At 40.5% G+C, this 18,647-nt stretch overlaps 1 protein-coding gene across 1 annotated transcript in view; it reads left to right on the top strand.

Moving 5' to 3' along the window:
- The window catches only part of LOC143274664 (uncharacterized), a 38,439-nt gene extending 25,850 nt beyond the window's left edge, over positions 1-12,589 (top strand). Inside the window, exons 5-10 of the mRNA XM_076578536.1 lie at positions 1,411-1,664; positions 1,752-1,820; positions 6,525-6,749; positions 7,226-7,412; positions 10,035-10,088; positions 12,358-12,589. Coding sequence (XP_076434651.1) covers positions 1,411-1,664; positions 1,752-1,820; positions 6,525-6,749; positions 7,226-7,412; positions 10,035-10,088; positions 12,358-12,589 — 1,021 coding nt within the window. The remainder of the gene's footprint in view (positions 1-1,410; positions 1,665-1,751; positions 1,821-6,524; positions 6,750-7,225; positions 7,413-10,034; positions 10,089-12,357) is intronic.
- Positions 12,590-18,647: the final 6,058 nt, after the last annotated feature.

Below are 18,647 nucleotides of genomic sequence, written 5' to 3'. Positions count from 1 at the left end.
CAGTCCTGATATGGCACTGTGCAGTCGGCCGGTCTAGTATAAGCTATTAAGTAACAATAAACATAAACATAAACTCTGTCACCGTGTGACCCTAAACCTTTTCTTTCTTTCCACTGGGCCAGCTACGTGATAGGAGTAGTAGCACTTAAGGACTACTACTGCTACTTCTACTACTACTGCTACTACTACTACCAGGTCTAACAACTCTCTCACCATGTTACCGTAACCTTTTCACAGGGAGTACTACTGGGCCAACAACGTGACCAGAGTAGTAGCACTTAACTCACTCAGTACGGCCAGTCCTCTCTTCTCCTCTACACAGACCCCTCGGATGTCCAGTGGGTGTCTCAATGATCCAACCTTTAGCTTCCGTCGTCAGAATTGTGGTATCCTTCGTCAACATTCATCTCTTCAGTGTAAGAGCCTTCCGCCTGTAATATTTTGATGGTGGTAAATGGGGAGAAACGCTGTTAACGTCGTCTCTTTCGCCGTTCGTATGGAGAGAGTTAAGGAATACTACTACTGCTACCAAGTCTAACAACTTGATCACCTTGCAGCCCTTAACTTCTTTTTTTTCCACAGGGTGTACTACTGGGCCAACTACGTGACAGAAGTAGTAGCACTTAAGGAATACTATGACTACCAAGTCTAACATTCCTCTCACCTCGTGACCTTAACGTGACCATAACGTTATGCTAATTCGACAAAGTCTGACACAACTCTCTCAGCTTGTGAGCCTTACGTTATGCTACTGCTACTTAGTCTAACAACTCTCTCACCATTTGACCCTAACGTTATGCTACTAATACTGCTCCCAAGTCTAACAACTCTCTCACAATGTGACCCTAACTTTATGCTACCACTACAAAGTCTAATACAACTGTAACAACTCTCTCATCTTGTGACTCTAACGTTATGCTACCACTACCAAGTCTAACAAACTCTCTCACCTTGTGACCCTAACGTTATGCTACAAGTACTACTGCCAAGTCTGACAACTCTCTCACCTTCTGATCCAAAGGTTATGCTACTAGTACTACTACCAAGTCTGACAGCTCTTTCACCATGTGATCCAAACGTTGTGTTACTACTACCAACTCTAACAACTCCCTCACTTTGTGAGCCTAACATTACACTACTGGTACTACTACCAAGTCTAACAACTCTCCCACATTGTGATCCTAGCGTTGCACTACTAGTACTGCTACTAGGTCTAATGCAACTCTCTCTGTGCTACTACTACCAAGTCTAACAACTCTGTCACCATGTGACCCTAACATTATGCTGCCAAGTCTAACAACTCTCTCACCATGTGACCCTGACATTACGCAACTAGTACTACTACCATGTCTTAAACTCTCTCACCATGCAAACCCTAAACCTTTGTTGTTGTTTTTTTCTTTCCCACAGGGAGTACTACTGGGCCAACTACGTGACGGGTTTGGGCGCCTCGCTGCACGAACTGGGCCACACCTTCGACCTGGCCCACACGGCCACGGGCATCATGGCCCGGGGGTTCGACGACCTGCACAAGGTGTTCACGGTCCAGCGGTCGCGGGGCAGCCGGGCGGGAAGCGTGGAGCGGCAGCGCTACTCCTCCTGCAGCAGCAGCAGCAACGTGTCGCGCACCTCCTCCATCAGCAGTCTGGACAACGAGGGGGGAGGTGGAGTGGGTGGAGGAGGAGGAGGGGCGGCGGCGGCAGGGGGCGTGGCTGTCCCGGGTGGTGGTGGTGGTGGTGGAGGAGGGGGAGCGGGTGTGGTGGACTTCCAGCAGAAGCGCTACAAGGACGTGTGTTACGGCAGTCCTTACAAACGGGTGTGTTTTGGTTTGTGTTTTTTTTTTGGTTGTTGTGTTTTTGTTTTCTGAGTAGTGATTGGTATTTGTTTTGGTTTTTTAAGGATGAGCGTTATGGCTGTCCTTACAAGTGGGTCTGTTGTTTTGTTTTGTTTTTGAGTGGTGATTGTTTTTTTGTTGGTTTGTTAGGACATGTGTTACCACTGTCTTTACAAATGGGTCTGTTTTGTATTGTTTTTGAGTGGTGACTGGTTGTTTGTTGGGGTTTTAAGGATGAGTGTCATGGCTGTCCTTTTAACAGGTGTGTTTTGTTGTTTTGTTTTTGAGTGGTGATTTTTTTGTTTTTGTTTTTAAGGACATGTGTTACCACTGTCCTTACAAATGGGTCTGTTTTGTATTGTTTTTGAGTGGTGACTGGTTGTTTGTTAGGGTTTTAAAGTCGAGTGTTATGGCTGTCCTTACAAATGGGTCTCTTTTTTTTTCTCTTTTTTTTCTTTTTTTTTTTTGAGTGGTGATTATTTTTTGTGTTTTTTTTGTTGGGTTATTAGGAAGAGTGTAATGGCAGTCTTTACAAACAGGTGAGTTTTGTTTTTTGTTTTGTTTCTGAGTGGTGATTGATGTTTGTTGGGTTGATGCTTGTTGGGTTTAAGGACGGGTATTATGGTTGTCCTTTCAAACAGATCTGTTTTGTTTTGTTTTTGAGTGGTGATTGTTTTTTTGTTGTTGTTTTTTAAGGACGTGTGTTATGGTTGTCCTTGCAAATGGATCTGTTTTGTATTGTTTTTGAGTGGTGATTGGTTGGTTGTTGGGGTTTTAAGGTCGAGTGTTATGGCTGTCCTTATAAACGGGTGTGTTTTTTTGTTTTGTTTTTGAGTTGTGGTTGTTTTTGTTGTTGTTTTTTGTTGGTTTTTAAGGATGAGTGTTACGGCTGTCCTTCCAAACTGGTCTGTTGTTTTGGTTTTGAGTGGTGATTGGTTTTTTGTTGGTTTTTAAGGACATTTGTTTCGGCAGTCCTTGCAAAAGGGTCTATTTTGGGTTTTGGTTTTTGTTTTTAAGTGGTGATTGATGTTTTTGGGGGTTTTAAGGACAAGTGTTAACAAGGACATGTATTATGGCAGTCCTTACAAATGGGTGTGTTTTGTGTGTTTGGTTTGTTTTGTTTGTGTTTTGTTTTTTAGTGGTGATTGATATTTGTTGGGTTTTAAGGTTGAGTGTTACAGCTGTCCTTACAAACAGGTCTTTTGTTTTTTTTTGAGTGGTGATTGGATTTTAGTTGGTTTTTAAGGACATGTGTTTCAGCAGTCATTACAAATGGGTCTGTTTTGTTTTGTTGTTTTTGAATGGTGATTGATTTTGATTGAGTTTTAAGGGCATGTGTTACGCAGTTCCTTACAAATCGGTCAGTTTGTTTTTCGGGTTTGGGTTTTTTTGGTTGTTGTTGTTTTTTTGTTTTTCTGTTAATTATGTTTATTTTTGTTGTTGTTTTTTGTTGTTGGTTTTTTTGTTTTGTTGTTGTTGTTTGTTTGTTTGTTTGTTTTGGGGGTTTTTTTTACCTTTTTTTCAGAGTTTGGTTATTTACTCAATTGGTTGGTTGGTTGATTTTTTTTGTTGGATTTTATAGATTGGCCTTTCCAACTGACTGATTGATTTCACTGACTAAGAAATTCTGTTTCAAGGAGATGCCAAAGCATGCAGACTGATCTATATAAGCTACACCACATCTGCTTTAAAAGATAGATTAAAAAAGATTGAATTATAAGAATGTTTGGTTTCTTGTTTGCTTTCTTGGTTTAAGTAAAGATTAGACCAGACCAGACAAAACAAGGTTAGAAAGATATAATATATATACAGATGTATATCATTTTGTATAGAAGAATGGGCATATATGCATGTTAGATTGTATAATATTTCAGTTATTGCCAACAAACATAGAAATGTTATCAAGGAAAAAAAATCTTTCGCAAAAGGTCAGACAAAAATTTGGAGATAAACAATAGAATGATTGGAAGAAAAAAGAAGATACAGTACTGGAAAAAAAGATGCAAATCTTTTTTTCCACATCTGCACTCGAGGACTGGAACTTGCACATACACTCAAGATACAAATTGCTCATTGACTTGAAAGACCTGCTCTGTACCTGCCCTTTTACTGTACTTTTGTTTCAGAGAGCAAGGCTCATGTGTGGTATTTTTCTCTTTCCATAACACACCTTTTTTTTTCTTGTCAGTTCAGTTGCTTAGTCCCCGCAAAGCTCGTCCTGACTCCTCCCACATACACAGCCTCACTCCGGTTCATCTGCCACAGTCCTTGTGCTAGTGGCTGATATGGAGTTATCGTTATTAGGTCGCTGGAAGGCCATGCACCATAGGACCACTCCCCCTGCACTGCTGCTGAGTCACTTCACTGGCGTTCAGTAGTGTTGTCTTTTTGTCTTTTTTTTTTTTTTTTTTTTCTTTATTATTATTATTATTTATTTATTTATTTATTTTTAATTATAGTATTATTAGTTATTTATTATTTATTTATTTATTTAACTAATTAATTTATTTTATTTTTTTCTCAAGGCCTGACAAAGCGCGTTGGGTTACGCTGCTGGTCAGGCATCTGCTTGGCAGTTGTGGTGTAGCATATATGGATTTGTCCGAACGCAGTTACGTGTCCTTGAGCTACTGAAACTGAAAACTGAAACTCAGTAGTGTGCCCACTTTTCTAGTTTTGACGTATTCAGGACAGCACCAACAAGAACCCCTTCTGACAACAACAGTTGCTTACATGGCCTGCCTGTTAGTTGTCAGGCTGTATGTGGAATCACAGTGGAAGAGAAAGAATCTGAGCAGTCAGGTCTGAATCCCACGCTTACCAGTTACTTTCTTCCCCCTCCACTAGACCTTGAGTAGAAAAAACCACTTTGATAGGAAAACAAGTGTACTTGGAGTCAGAAAAAAAAAAGTACCCACCCACATTTCCCCAAATGTTTTATCATTTTTATCACTTTTTTTTTCTTAAAAAAAAAAAAGATGATGAAAATAAGCCAAGTGAATGTGATTGCTTTCCACTTTGTACATGTGAACTGAATCTAAATAAGAAAAAAAAAAAAAAGGGTGTGTGACACTCGCACCGTAGTAACAAACTCCCTGGGGGAAATTATTCGTGACAAAAGGTTGATGCAGTACAAGATAATGCATGCAATATACTGCAATGGTCAGTTTTATTTCATAAGACCAATGCATACAATATACTACAACGGTCAGTTTTATTTCATAAGACCAATGCATGCAATATACAATGCATGCAATATACTACAACGGTCAGTTTTATTTCATAAGACCAATGCATACAATATACTACAATGGTCAGTTTTATTTCATAAGACCATTGCATACAATATACTACAGTGGTCAGTTTTATTTCACAAGACCTTTGCTGATCACGATGGGACAGTGGAATACAGGCTCCTACACGATCAGCAAAGCTGTACAGATATCAGTGATCAGACTTTTGAAAAAGCAGGTATTACCACAAACATTTAAGACCACAGTTGTTGTTGTTTTACTTCAGCAACTTGATATATTTATATATTGGCACATACAGCCAGAATGGTTGAGTGTTTAAAGCATTGGACCTTTGTACTGCAGGTCTGTGAGGTCCTGGTTCGAATCATGGCAACACAAAATGAGTAATGATGGAGATTTCCCCAGTCTCCCAGGTCTTAGGTGAACATTTGCCGACCAGCTTGTGCCTTTATTTCCTTCCGTGTACATATGCAAACAGGAGATAAATTATACATGCCAAAGAGCTGAGTAATGTGTCAGCATTCAGCTGATTATGAAAACATGAACCACTCCAACAAGCACATTCTGCAGAAGCCTAAATGCCTAGGACAGGAAAAAGGTCATGCATGGGAGAGCCCACTCGCAGAAATGAATGATCATGAAAGCTGGGACATGAATGCAGAAAAGCAATGCTGTTGTTACATGTATTATTGGAACAGGTGCCCCCAGGGCTGGATTGCATAAGCAGTCATAGCAGATGAAAGTTTGCCTAGCATTGATATTTTTTCCCTTAATCTACATTAATTTTGTAGTCTTAGATTCTTAATGCTAAGCCAGCTTAGCACTGCTAAGATCGCCTTTGCAACCTAACCCAGCCTTGCACATTTCTGTTGTTGCAGCAACAAGTAAAATAAAGAATTTCAGGTCTGTTAACGGTATTGTAGTGAAAGACAGGTCCTGATTTATGGCATATTTGGCAAATTGGTCAGTGACTTTGTTGCCTAAAATGCTGACATGAACTTGGAATCCAGAACAGAAAAATGTCATAACCTTTGCTTTTAAGAGTTGTGTACAGTTCATGGAGTTGAGCCAGCACAGGTTGGTCAATGTTTCAGCCAGTGCTGGCCTAAGGAGTATATAATGAATCAGAGAAGATGAGAATCTTTTTGAAACGAGATTCATAACCAGTTTCAAAGCGAGAACTATGGCAGTGAGTTTAGCTGTGTAAACGGAACTTTAGTAAGGAAGATGGGGGAGCTTGCAGTGGGCAGGCAGATTGTAGCAGTCTTCTTTTGATTTAGAACAGTCCGTAAAAACTTAAGTAAAAGAAGGATAGCTGTGACAGAACTCAGAGAGTGGAAAGGTTTGAAAACAACAGAACTGGTGATGTCCTGTGCCTGAAGTGAACTGAAGCATTTGTCATTCATGTACCTGTGAGCAGGTATTCCACGGGGCAGTATCCCGGTCCAGCAGCACAGAACAGGTGTACGTCGCCCCTCCCCCTCTGGTGGTCAAGGTGGAGAATGCCTTCAAGCCAGTCAAATCCCCTTCCTTGACCTTCTCCGTCAAAAACTACGATGGCAGCGAGACCCATCGCACCATCTCCCAGGACACTCAGGGAGAGGTGGTCACTGAGTTAACCGTCGGTTCCGATGGGTCTCTGGTCGGCAGCATCGCCAAAGGTCAGTGCTGAGTGGTCAGAGAGCATGTGAATGAATGTTTAATGCATTTGGCCATGGGCGCATATACATACATCTGGGATGTACTGGGATTTTTTTCGCCGCACAAAATGCAGCAGAATGCTTCGGCAGTGAAAGAGTTGAGTACTCGCATTTCTGATTTGTATGGTAATCACTGCCTTTTATACGTGTGTGTGTGTGTGCGTGTGAGTATGCAGAGTGACGACAAAGTTCAATCAAGGGTTAAATACTCCTTCATTTCTGATTTTTTTTTGTGGTCACTGCCATTGTGTGTGTGTGTGTGTGTGTGTGAGTGAGAGAGAGAGCGAGAGAGTATGCAGAGTAACAACCAAGTTTCATCAAGGGTTAGTTAACTGTTAATACTCTAATTAAAATTGTTCTGAATTGTATGGTGATCACTGCCTTGTTGATGTTGTGTGTGTGTGTGTGTGTGTGTGTGTGTGTGTGTGTGTGTGTAGAGCGACGTCCAAGTTCTATCTCCACTCACAGCTCAGCCTCCAGTATCTCCCCCACAGACTCCACCCCCTCCACCCTCCCCAACTCCCCCGAGGACGTCACGCCTGCCCAGATCCTCCCAAACATCCAGTTCTGTGACGCCGGGGCCCACTGGTCGCGGTGCTCAGCCGTCCTGCTGCGCTTCCACAGGTAGGTAGAAAGGAAACGAAACACTTTTTTTTTTTTATTTAACCGGGGAAGTGGAGTTAAGCACAGCTACTTTTTCTTCTTTTTTTTTTTTACTTGGCCCTCAAAGAGAGAGAGACAAGACAAAATTAAACCATTCTGCTGCACTTCCACAGGTACGTAGAAAGGAAATGAAACAATTTTTTTTTATTTAACCGGGGTAGTGGAATTAAGAACTGCTACGTTTTTTTGTTTGCTTGTTTGTTTGGGTTTTTTTGTTGTTTTTTTACTTGGCCCTCAAAGAGAGAGAGAGAGACAAGGCAAAGTCAAACCATTCTGCTGTGCTTCCACAGGTACGTAGAAAGAAAATGAAACAATTTTGTTTTATTTAACCAGGGTAGTGGAGTTAAGCACAACTACATTTTTGGGTTTTTTTGTTGTTTTTTTTACTTGGCCCTCAAAGAGAGAGAGACGAGACAAAGTCAAACCAATCAGCTGCGCTTCCACACATAGGTGGAAAGGAAAACAAACATTTTTTGCGAATCGATTGTCTGATGAGAAACAATACCACTGACCTGGGAATCATACCTCGAACCTTGAGAAGCCGCCGGAGTAGGCGGAGGAGATGGTGGAGGAATGGAGTCTACCAGTGGGAGCGGAGGAAGTGGAGGGTTCGACTTGGAGACAGGGCCAGAGGTGGAGGGCCCAGAGTGTCCACCAGTCGATTGTGATCGTGGCTTAATCTTAGCTTGATCACCCAATTGAGCCAAGTAATCTTGTGGCCTGTTGTTAATCATGATCGGACACAAAAAGACACTGACAAAGAATTGATAGATAGGCAGAAATTACGAGAAAAAAAACCAACTTAGCTGTATGCAGAGCACAGGAACAGGAGTCAAGATGGCTGCCGGAAAAAGAGGGCGCTAGTCAGGGATGCAGTGGGGAGGTAACCTACTACGGGAGGTTATCGGTCGTAGCTACTTTCGTTTTCTCTGCATAGGTGGATAGTAGTTTGCACAGGACAGGAATCAGACCCCTGCCGGAGTCTGCATTAGTGGGTCACGGTAAGTATGTTACTTAAACGTAATTTTAGGAAGAAAATTTCCTTTTAATTCACTAGCGTGGTAGAGTTAAACACAACTACGTTTTTTTTTTTTGGGGGGGGGGTTTTTGCACTCAGCCCTCAAAGAGAGAAAGAGACAGACAAAGTCAAGCTGTTCTGCTGGGCTTCCACAGGTAGGTGGAAAGGAAACGAAACATTTTATTTTATTTCACTAGTAGTGGAGTAAGCATAATTCCTTCTTTTTTTTCTTTTCTTCTTTTTTTCTTTTTTTTTTTTTCTTTTTTTTTTTACATTCAGCCCTCAAGAGAGAAAGAGACAGACCAAGGCAATTTCTTTTCAGTTGTCAGGACTCTAGTAGTTAGGAGCAGAGAGACACAGAGAGAGTGATTTACATCGTGATCATTGGGAAACCTCAAGCAAACCTTTGTCTTGCAAGAGTGTTCTCCCAATTATCAGCCTATGACACTTACCACTACAACACAAAGGCTGGTGTTTTGTGAATACTGGTTTCAAGAGAAAGTGCTGCGAAAATGTAATTTTTCTGTCTCTCTGTGTGTTTATCTGTTTGTACCGTCTCTGCTCTCTCTTGCTGTCTCTCTCTCTGTTTCTTTTTCTTATTCTTTCCTCTCTCTATTGTTTCAGAGTGGTGTTGTCTCATGCCAGATCCAATGTGCTTCCCTTAAATAATAATGTTAATAGAGTACACTGAAAATAATGTTTTAAAGCATTGTCCTTTTTTGCCAAGGTGAACTAGAAGATGAATACCATTTGTTGTTTGTTTGTTCTGTATGTATTGATTTATGGACAAAATTTCTTCAAGACTGTTTAAATATGTCTCTGATTACACATCTTCAATCAAACAACAAGCAGAGAAATTGCAAAGAATCAAAATTTATTTTCCATGCGATCAAAAGGAGAAATCATATGCTCAGACCTAATTAACTTATTAAGTAGTATTAATGTCAAGTCCATGAACATTTTGATATTGTGTGATCCATTCAAGTGTTATAATACCCCTTCCCGTGCCAGCCCCCAGACCCCTGGTTTTGAATTGTGGTCCATAGCCAAAGTTCATTAAAACATTTTCGTTCATTCGCTCTCTCTGTCTCTGTCTCTGTCTCTCTCTCTCTCTCTCTCTCTCATATTTTCATTTCTGTTCCTCGTTTTTTTTGTTTTTTTATTCTTTCTATTTGAATGAACTCTCTCCCTCACTCCCTTCTCTCCATCCCTCTCACAGACCTCTCGGATGTCCAGTGGGTGTCTGAAATGACCCAACCTTTAGCTTCCGTCGTCAGAATTGTGGTATTCTTTGTCAACATTCACCTCTTCAGTATAAGAGCCTTCCGCTTGCAATATTTTGATGATGGTAATTGGGGTGAAACGCTGTTAACGTCGTCTCTTTCGCCGTTTGTATGGAGAGAGTTAATGCATTGTCCCCACAACTGTAGCCTCCCACACCATCCCCTCCCACTCCACCCCCAATCTCCCTCTCCTCTTTTTCCTGCAGGATAGTAGCAGCAATGGTGGAGATAAGGGACAGCCTGAACTTGTGTTCCCCTCTATTTTCTTGTTGCTCTGTGCAGGTGGTTCAACCCCCCTTGTCCCAGTGACCCTCGGAAGAACCCCATCATGGAAGGGTAGGTGGGCTGTTTGATGATGGTGATTTGTGGCTTGTTGTTCGGTTGTGTTCTGCTTGTAGATTCATGCATGGGTTATGTTCCTGCAGTGATTTACCCCTCTTTTGTATTCATTGGATGCATAATACATTATTGTGGGTCTTTGTACTGTTCCATCAAGGCTTGCATTTTTTTTTTCTCTGTAGCTGTTTTGTGTTTGGTCTCAGGTCTCTTTCTGTGGTTTGTTTGTGTGTTTGCGTTTGATGCGTTCCTTTGGAGTTTCAGGCTGTTGGTTACAGACAATCATTCATAGGCAACCAAAAAAAAAAACAAAAAAAACCCAAACAAACAAACAAAAAGAATCAGTCAGTCTGCTCACAACTGATCACATACCTCATGTATATGATTTGTACTTGGTCCACTCTGTTGGTACGCATGTGTTTGTGAAGCTGTGCATATCTTAGCTCAACATGCTAACCAATGGATGGAACAAGAGGCAAAGCCTTCAAGACTCATTTGTGCTTCGTACTTTATCCAGTAAAGGAATCATGAGGAGAAAAAAAAAAAAAGAGATTTGAAAAATCGTTGAAAAGTGCTATGTATTAAATATGAGGAGGAGGAATTTTGTTTCATGTCCCGTCACACATATCGGTGATTGAAGACATTTTGTTAAAGTATTTATGAATACATCTGAGTATTATCAGTTAGAAGGGGTGGGAGATGTGGATGAATGGAGGGTTGGGAGAAACTGGGCAAATGAGGGTAAAAATGTGGGTGAAATTTGGAAGGAAAAAACAACAACAAAAAACAAAAAAAACCTCTAAATACAGTTACAGGAAATTAATTAAAGGACTTCGTAAAAGAGAAGTCGTTAAACTGACAAGCGAAACAACTGATAATGAATGCAAAAAGTCAAAAACATCAATGTTGAATATGATACATAAAATAAGGGAGAAAAAAAGAAAAAAAAACAAAAAAAGGTATGCGAGCAGGATCAAACCATGCATGTTCAGTTCCGAAGCAAGCAGACTAATCCCCACTGACTGCTGCAGCTTATCTGAATGTTATTTGACTAAAGTTGATACTAAAAGCAATGTTGGCATTTTCTTCTTCGTGGCATAAATAGATGTGATTGTAGTGGATGTAATAATGCTGTTTAAATCATGTTTTTTGTGTGTTTCATTATATCTCAATTATTCTTTTATTTTGGCTTGTAAAGGAGACTTTGCTTATATCCCTTCAAGCACAAAGCAACACATGATAGATCTCTAGATCTGCACGAACCAATCGAGGCCTACAATGAGCTGAAAGAAACGACCGATTCATTTTTTTAATTTTTTTTTAATGTTCATTCTAGTTAATTCAGTGTCCACTTTAGAATATTTATATGCAGTAAACATGTTGTTGGTGTAGTTAGTATTACTGCATGTGTTCTGTCCAGAATTTGTATTTTTTCCTTTTAATTGTGAACAAGAACAACGAAGTCATGTCTGCTAGTAGGCCTAAATTAGTGGGAAGCGTTATTTAGAATTTTTGGATTTGGAAAAAAAAACTAAATAAATAAACCGTTAATGATTCAGGAAAAAAACCAGCTTAATTCGGCTTACAACTTACAACCTTATTGGACTTACAACCTGTTACTGCTATGACTGTGAAGGTTATTTTTCTTACTATGTTTGCCGAATTTGGTATTGCCAGACAGTATTTCCAGAGAAAATGGCAATGTTAAAGTTTACCACGGACACACAAAACACACACAGACAACCAAACACCGGGTTAAAACATAGACTCACTTTGTTTACACAAGTGAGTCAAAAAGTACAGGGAACATGCCAGACTATATTTTTTTCCTCTTTTTTTTTTAAGAGCTAGGCTGAACAAACTGCCTTTAAGACTATCCTGCCTTCATTTGTGGTTTATGTTCTGCTAGTGTAAGCAGCCAATTTAATGTTGATCAAATTATCTTCAAGGCTTTGGATTGTGTGACAGTCGGGTCTCAGTACAAGGCTGCGAGAGAAAAAAAAATCAAGGACAGACACAGGCAAGCTGAGAAAGTTATCTCCCTTACCCATATCAGTGTAGGTTGGTGTTGACGTTAAATCCAAGTGCATCCAAGCACTGTCAAATTACAGTATTGGTTTATCTAAAGTATGTCATAGTGGGATGGTTCCCAAAGGCCAACTAGCCCTCAGGACTGCAGCACTAAGAGCCAGTGCAGTCATGCCTCCTAGTTTGAGAGTCAAAGTCCTTCACACAGATGACTTAAGCTGTAAATGAATTCCCATTGCAGACTGACCATCAAGACAGACAGCGGCCTGCGCATGATAGAACTGCGCAACGATGCGGAAGGGATGGTCTTCCACCACTGGGAGTTCCTCACGGACACGCCCCCCACGCAGTTCATGCTGAAACGATCCCGCATGAAGGACATCCCCGAGAACTGCACTGTGGTGGTGGTGCTGGCTGAGGACTGCTATGGGAACATCATGAAGAAACGGATCAGTCTGGATCAGATCCAGTGATGTGATAGAGGGCATTACAGCGTCTTTCTAGTCTAACGTCCTTCTGTCTTAACGTCCTCCTTTCATGACGTCCTCTTGTGAGGACGGCTACAGGGAGATCATGAAGAAATGGATCAGTCAGGATCAGATCCAGTGAGGTGATGGTGCCATAACTTCCTCCTGTCATAACATAAAATCCTTCTGTCATAACATCCTCTTGTCTTAACGTCCTCCGATCTCTGGTGAACAGACCCTGGGGTAAGATCTCTGGCATGCTGATATCCTGCCAATGATGTTGTCTGAGAAAGCATGGTGACAGATTTGGGTTGATGGGTTGTTGCGTAATCTTGGGAACGTTTTGGGGATGTAAAGAATATAACCAGACTCCCTAAGGAGACCTTCAGTTTAAGGTATCCTGCCAATGATAAAGATCTCTGAGAAAGTGGTGCAGACAGAAATCGGGGTTGTTTAGGTTGTTGTGTTGTCATCTGTGGATCGTTTTCAGGATGTAAAGAACATCACCAGACTCTCTTGAGAAGACCTTGAGTTTAATTAAAGGATGGGAGTAAAATTCCAGGCGTTGACATTCCAAAGATCCAGAGACCAGATCCTCATATGTGATCCCTTGTCCGGTAAAAACAGTGTCATGCTCCATCTGTTTATATATCTATATCTAATAGTGATCTCATGAATGCATGCAGCTACTGGAGATATATTCAGTTCATGGTGGAGGATGTGAATGCTGACACTGATAATATTGCCCATAGATGGAGAAGATATGAATGATACACTGATAACATTACCAGCAGAAGGAGAGAATATAAATGATAACATTGATAATGTCGCCAGCAGAAAATCCTTTTGATCACATTGAGCTGTGGGCTTGTACAAAAATCCTTGAGAAGGTTTGTAACTGTTACAAAAAATAAAGAGATGCGTGGTCAAACTTTAAAGCAAGCGATAAAAAAAAAAAAGGGTTGAAAAAAAAAAAAGACGTAGAATGGCATTCTGCAGCAAGATTCAACAGTAATACAAAACAATGTGATCCCTGAAAAGACCCTGTGAAAAGAAGGCCAGTTCATCAAAAGTTCTTTGGACAAAGTCCAGTAATAATTCTGTATCAGCTGCAGAGCAGATTGAGGCAAGAAAACTTTGAGGCGAGAGGAGAGTCTGAATGTTGATGGATGGACAGAGCCTTTGAAGACCATTTGCCACTCTGTAATGGCACATTAACAAATTGGTCAAAACCTAAACTGCAGATTGAGGGCGGGGGTATGTAGTGTCATGATTTTATGAAACAACACACACTGACATCTTCTTGTGTGGAGATAATCATGTGTGTTGATGTTAGAATATTGATAATGAATATTTTGTTGTTGTTGTTGTGATGTTGGTGATGGTGATGAACAGAAATTGATGATAAACTATGTTGTTTGTTTAACCTGAGAATCTTGATGATGTTTCTCAGCGACAAAAAAAAAAAAAGAAAAAAAAAAGAAGCAAATTATTAATACTGTTTGTTGAATTTAGAAGATTAGTACTTGAAAGACATGCATCACTGACTAGTCAGTGGCATTCTTTGTTGTGAAAATACAATCAGTGTAAGATATTTATTTGCAGTTGAAATTAGTTGTGTTATAACTAGTTGACAAAGATAAGCACTGTTTGCTGACAAAAGGAAATTGTCGGTAACGCATTTGTTGACTGATGGAGATTAACGACAATCTTGTTAAATGAACGAAAATGGTGGTGATGTTGTCTGTAAGAGTGCTCGTAGATGAACATAAGTAGAAATTTGTTATGTATGAAAAAAATTAATACTTAAAAAAAAAAAAAATGATATGACTTGATAGAATCATAGAAAAAAAAAGTCAGTTTTGTCAAGACACACATTTCAGTGATGTTGATGATTTACTTTTCCCGCATTGCAAGGTACTTCGGATTTTTCAGATACGTGGTTTTCTTTGATTGGAAATGTATTCAGGCAGGAAGTTAGGGGGCTGGGTGGGGAGGTGGGGTGGTGCTGAGGGGGGCAGGGAGGGGGGCAGCAAAAGGGAGGGGACGGGCAGAGGGGGGATAACAGGAAATAAGGGATTTGAAAATACTGCGATGACACATTATAGTTGCTATGAGTTGTTGCTTGGTATCCAGACTGTTCCCTTTCTTTCACCAATATTCAACAGTAGTACAACACAGTGTGATCCCTGAAAAGACCCTGTGAAAAGAAGGCCGATTCATCAAAAGTTCTTTGGACAAAGTCCAGTAATAATTCTGTATCAACTGTCCGTGCAAATTGATCCAGTGACCAAAGTACAACGAAATTACTAGAGAATATAACAGTCCATGGTTATGCCAGATCAAAAGGTGAGGAGGTCCAGTACTGAGAACAAACACCATTGATTACTGCCAAGATAATGAAGAGAATAAGGAGAAATGTGAAGTGATTTGACATGGAGGATTCTTTTGCCAAGATCCTGTAGATATGTTTTATGCTTCAGCTTTTGGACAGTGATTCAATGAGGATGAGATGCAGAGCTCTGCAGATTGAGACAAGAAAACTTTGAGGAGAGAGGAGAGTCTGAATGTTCCCTTTTTTTTCCCCTGTGCTTCCCCCCCTCCCCCCCCCCCCCCCCCCACACACACACACACTCCCTCCCCTCCACCTCCCCATCCCCCACCCCCCACACATCCGAAAACGTTCTCCTTCTAAAATAAGGAAATGAAGTTACCTTTGTTCATAGGGGGTACACTGCAATAAATTGTTCACATGGAACAGCTGGAAATGGGATGAAATCACCATGACGCCTGTTGCATCGTGACCATTGACTCTGTCACTTCTCCCTTTCTTTCCCCCACAGAGACCCCGTCTTATGCCCTGTGGGCGTCTGAATGGCCCAGTCCATGCAGCTTTCTTTAGAACTGCTGTGTTCTGTGTCTTCATCCGCCTCTTCAGTGTGAGAACTTTCCGCTCGTAACATTTTGATAATATCCGCAGCAGTGAAACGTCATCGTTGCCTCTCTTTTGTTGTTCTTATGGAAAAAAGTTATTAAAAAAAAAAAAAAAAAAAAGGTAAAGAAGAGGAAGAAAAAGCTTTCATAGTCTGTCAGCAAATGAATAAATTTCGTACATATCCTAACTTGGATTTTATGGAAAAAGTTATTAAAAAAAATAAATAAATAAATAAAAGAAGAGGAAAAATAAGCTTATCTGTTATCATAGTTTGTCAACAAATGAATAAATTTTGTGCACATCCAGGAGAATTCAACACTGAGTAAGCGCAGTCACTTTTCTTTTCACTTCCAAACAAGACTAAGGCCAGGATTCCACCACATCTCCCCCATATATGTAGTAGTATATTAAAAAAAAAAAAAAAAAACAAATGTGACAAATGAATGTGATAGCTTACCACCTTGTACATGTGAACTGGGAAAAAAAAAAAAAAAAAAAGAACAGAGACCAGGACCATAGCTTGACGCCAGATGTACAGCGCTTCCTTCCCTTCCCTTCAACTTGCCCTCAGGTGTGTATTACAACACTGCACAATGCGTAGGAACACGTCCAAAGACTGTCTTTTGGAGAAGAGCCCAGATGTGGGCTTGGGAGTTTTTGTGTGTGTGTCCCTCGCTGTGTTCTGTGGAGTGGAAAGTTAGTGGCCTTGTTTGTTGCTGTGTAGGTGGCGCTCCTGGCATCACTTTGGTCTGTGTGTTGCTGTCACTGTGTGTGTGTGTGTGCTGAATGTCTCTAATTCCTCAAGGTACAAGTATCACACAATTCATGATTTACTAAGTCCACGATGTAAAGAAACTAAAGAAGATGACATGCATTTTCTCTCTGTTGTCCTTCTCTAGTATTTGTTAGAAGCATCTAACTGTTGCCCCATTTGTTAGAAACATGTATTGCCCCCAAGGTTTACTTACTAAAAGAACCAAATGTCTTTAGATTGAGTTTATTCTGTCTAAAGCATATTAAAATCAGAGAAATTGCACTGACGTGAGATATTCTTCAGGGGAAAAAAGAAATGACGATAACAGGTTTGAAGATGTCTGTACACACACTTTCACAAGGAACAAAGAAAGGCCTTTACTGAATAAACAATTTGTATTTTTTGTGTGTGTCTTCCTGCTCTTTCCTGCCCACCCACCCCCTCCCCAGTCCTCTCCCCTCCCCCCCCCCCTCATGTCCCCCCCCACCCCCTTGCCCCCTCCCCCCACCAATAACAAAAGCCCTGATTGTTCCTCAGAGACAAAGGAAACTGTCAGAAACTAAAGACTGCTCATTGCAAGATTATCAGTGGTGAGCAGTCTTATGCCTTTTGTCAGAAACTAAAGACTGCTCATTGCAAGATTATCAGTGGTGAGCAGTCTTATGCCTTTTGTCAGAAACTAAAGACAGCTCATTGCAAGATTATCAGTGGTGAGCAGTCTTATGCCTTTTGTCAGAAACTAAAGACTGCTCATTGCAAGATTATCAGTGGTGAGCAGTCTTATGCCTTTTGTCAGAAACTAAAGACTGCTCATTGCAAGATTATCAGTGGTGAGCAGTCTTACGCCTTTAGTACTTCTCCAACAGCTGAAACAATGTTTGTGTCTTTATTTCCACATGCCATACCACATCAACAATATCCTTACATGCATCTTCACACACAGGGAGGCATGTGGTAGGGGGGAAGGGGTAGTTTAAAATCATTTGTATTTTAATCTTAAAGATCCTTTTGTTGATGTTTCACATCTATCTCTGATAAGCGTTACATATGTACAAAGTGATAGCATAACGCTTTTCCCCTTGTTCACAAACATCATTGGTGAAGCATCTCTGTCTGGTTTCTTATAAGAAGCAGCTGTAGGCTGTGGTCAGCACTGATCTTTCGGGTTGTTGTTTTTGGGTGTCTCCTTTTTTGACTCACTTGTGTTAATCAAAGTGAGTCTGTGTTTTAACCCGGTGTCGGTTGTCTGTGTGTGTGTGTGTGTGTGTGTCTGTGTGTCCGTGGTAAACTTTAACATTGACATTTTCTCTGCAAATACTTTGTCAGTTGACACCAAATTAGGCATAAAAATAGGAAAAATTCAGTTCTTTCCAGTCATCTTGTTTAAAACAATATTGCACCTCTGGGATGGGCACAAAAAAAAAATAAACAAAGAAGCCTAATTATATGCAAACTGCATTTACTGTTATATTTATATTTTTTGTATTCTCTAAACTTGGCACTTTGATCTGATATTCTGACCCAACAACAAGAGCAGTCATTATTATCATTTTTTGTTCAAACAGGAACTTCTTTCGCTAATCATGGAAGTTTTATTTATTTTGCAAACGTTTGGTGCAGGTGGTAAAAAAGGGAAATTACTCTGTAATTAATGCTAGGGGACTTAATTTATCACAAGTGAGTCTTGAAGGCCTTGCCTCTCTTGTTTCTCCATAAAACAGTAGCAGCAGCTCAGACAGCATGTTTGTCGGAAAGGTTGTCAGTAACTGGTGCATTGTGAATGGAGTCTCTGCCAGTGAATTTTTTTTATTTTCTTGGGTTTTCAGTCCTGTGATGGCCGTTTGTTGTTGGCCGGGCTAAAAGCAACATGATTTCATGCGCCAGTTTTGAACCTGTTTTGTGTCGTCATGGGTGATGATGTTCTTACAAGAAAGTGTCTGTAGTGACGTGATGTGAAAGGAACAGAAGATGAAAGAGAGATGTTGATGTTTAGTACATGTCCGTTGTAGTGGGTGGGGGGGTGGGGGTGGCAGGGAGGGAGACCGAAGAAAGAACAATCAAGTTGCAGCAATTTCTGGACACACGCATGTGCATACCTACAGCAGAAAGTACACACATACACACACACACACAGACATAGCAAAAATGTCACATGTTACTGCGGAGGACAACTCTCAAATACGCATGTGCTCTTTGAAAGTGAGGCCTGGTTACAGCCCCGTTTAACCTAGATTTTCGGAAAAAAATCGTTAAAAGATGTTATTGTTCATGTTGTACTGCTGTTAAAAAATTTCTGAAAGTTTGCTTTGCGGTCCAGTTGGACATTTGATTTAATTAAGTTCACAGTTAATTTTGTTCTAGGTTCTCGCTGCATT

This window comes from Babylonia areolata, chromosome 29, assembly GCF_041734735.1.
Source record: "Babylonia areolata isolate BAREFJ2019XMU chromosome 29, ASM4173473v1, whole genome shotgun sequence".
NCBI lineage: Eukaryota > Metazoa > Mollusca > Gastropoda > Neogastropoda > Buccinidae > Babylonia > Babylonia areolata.
This window is presented reverse-complemented; position numbering and strand designations above follow the sequence as displayed.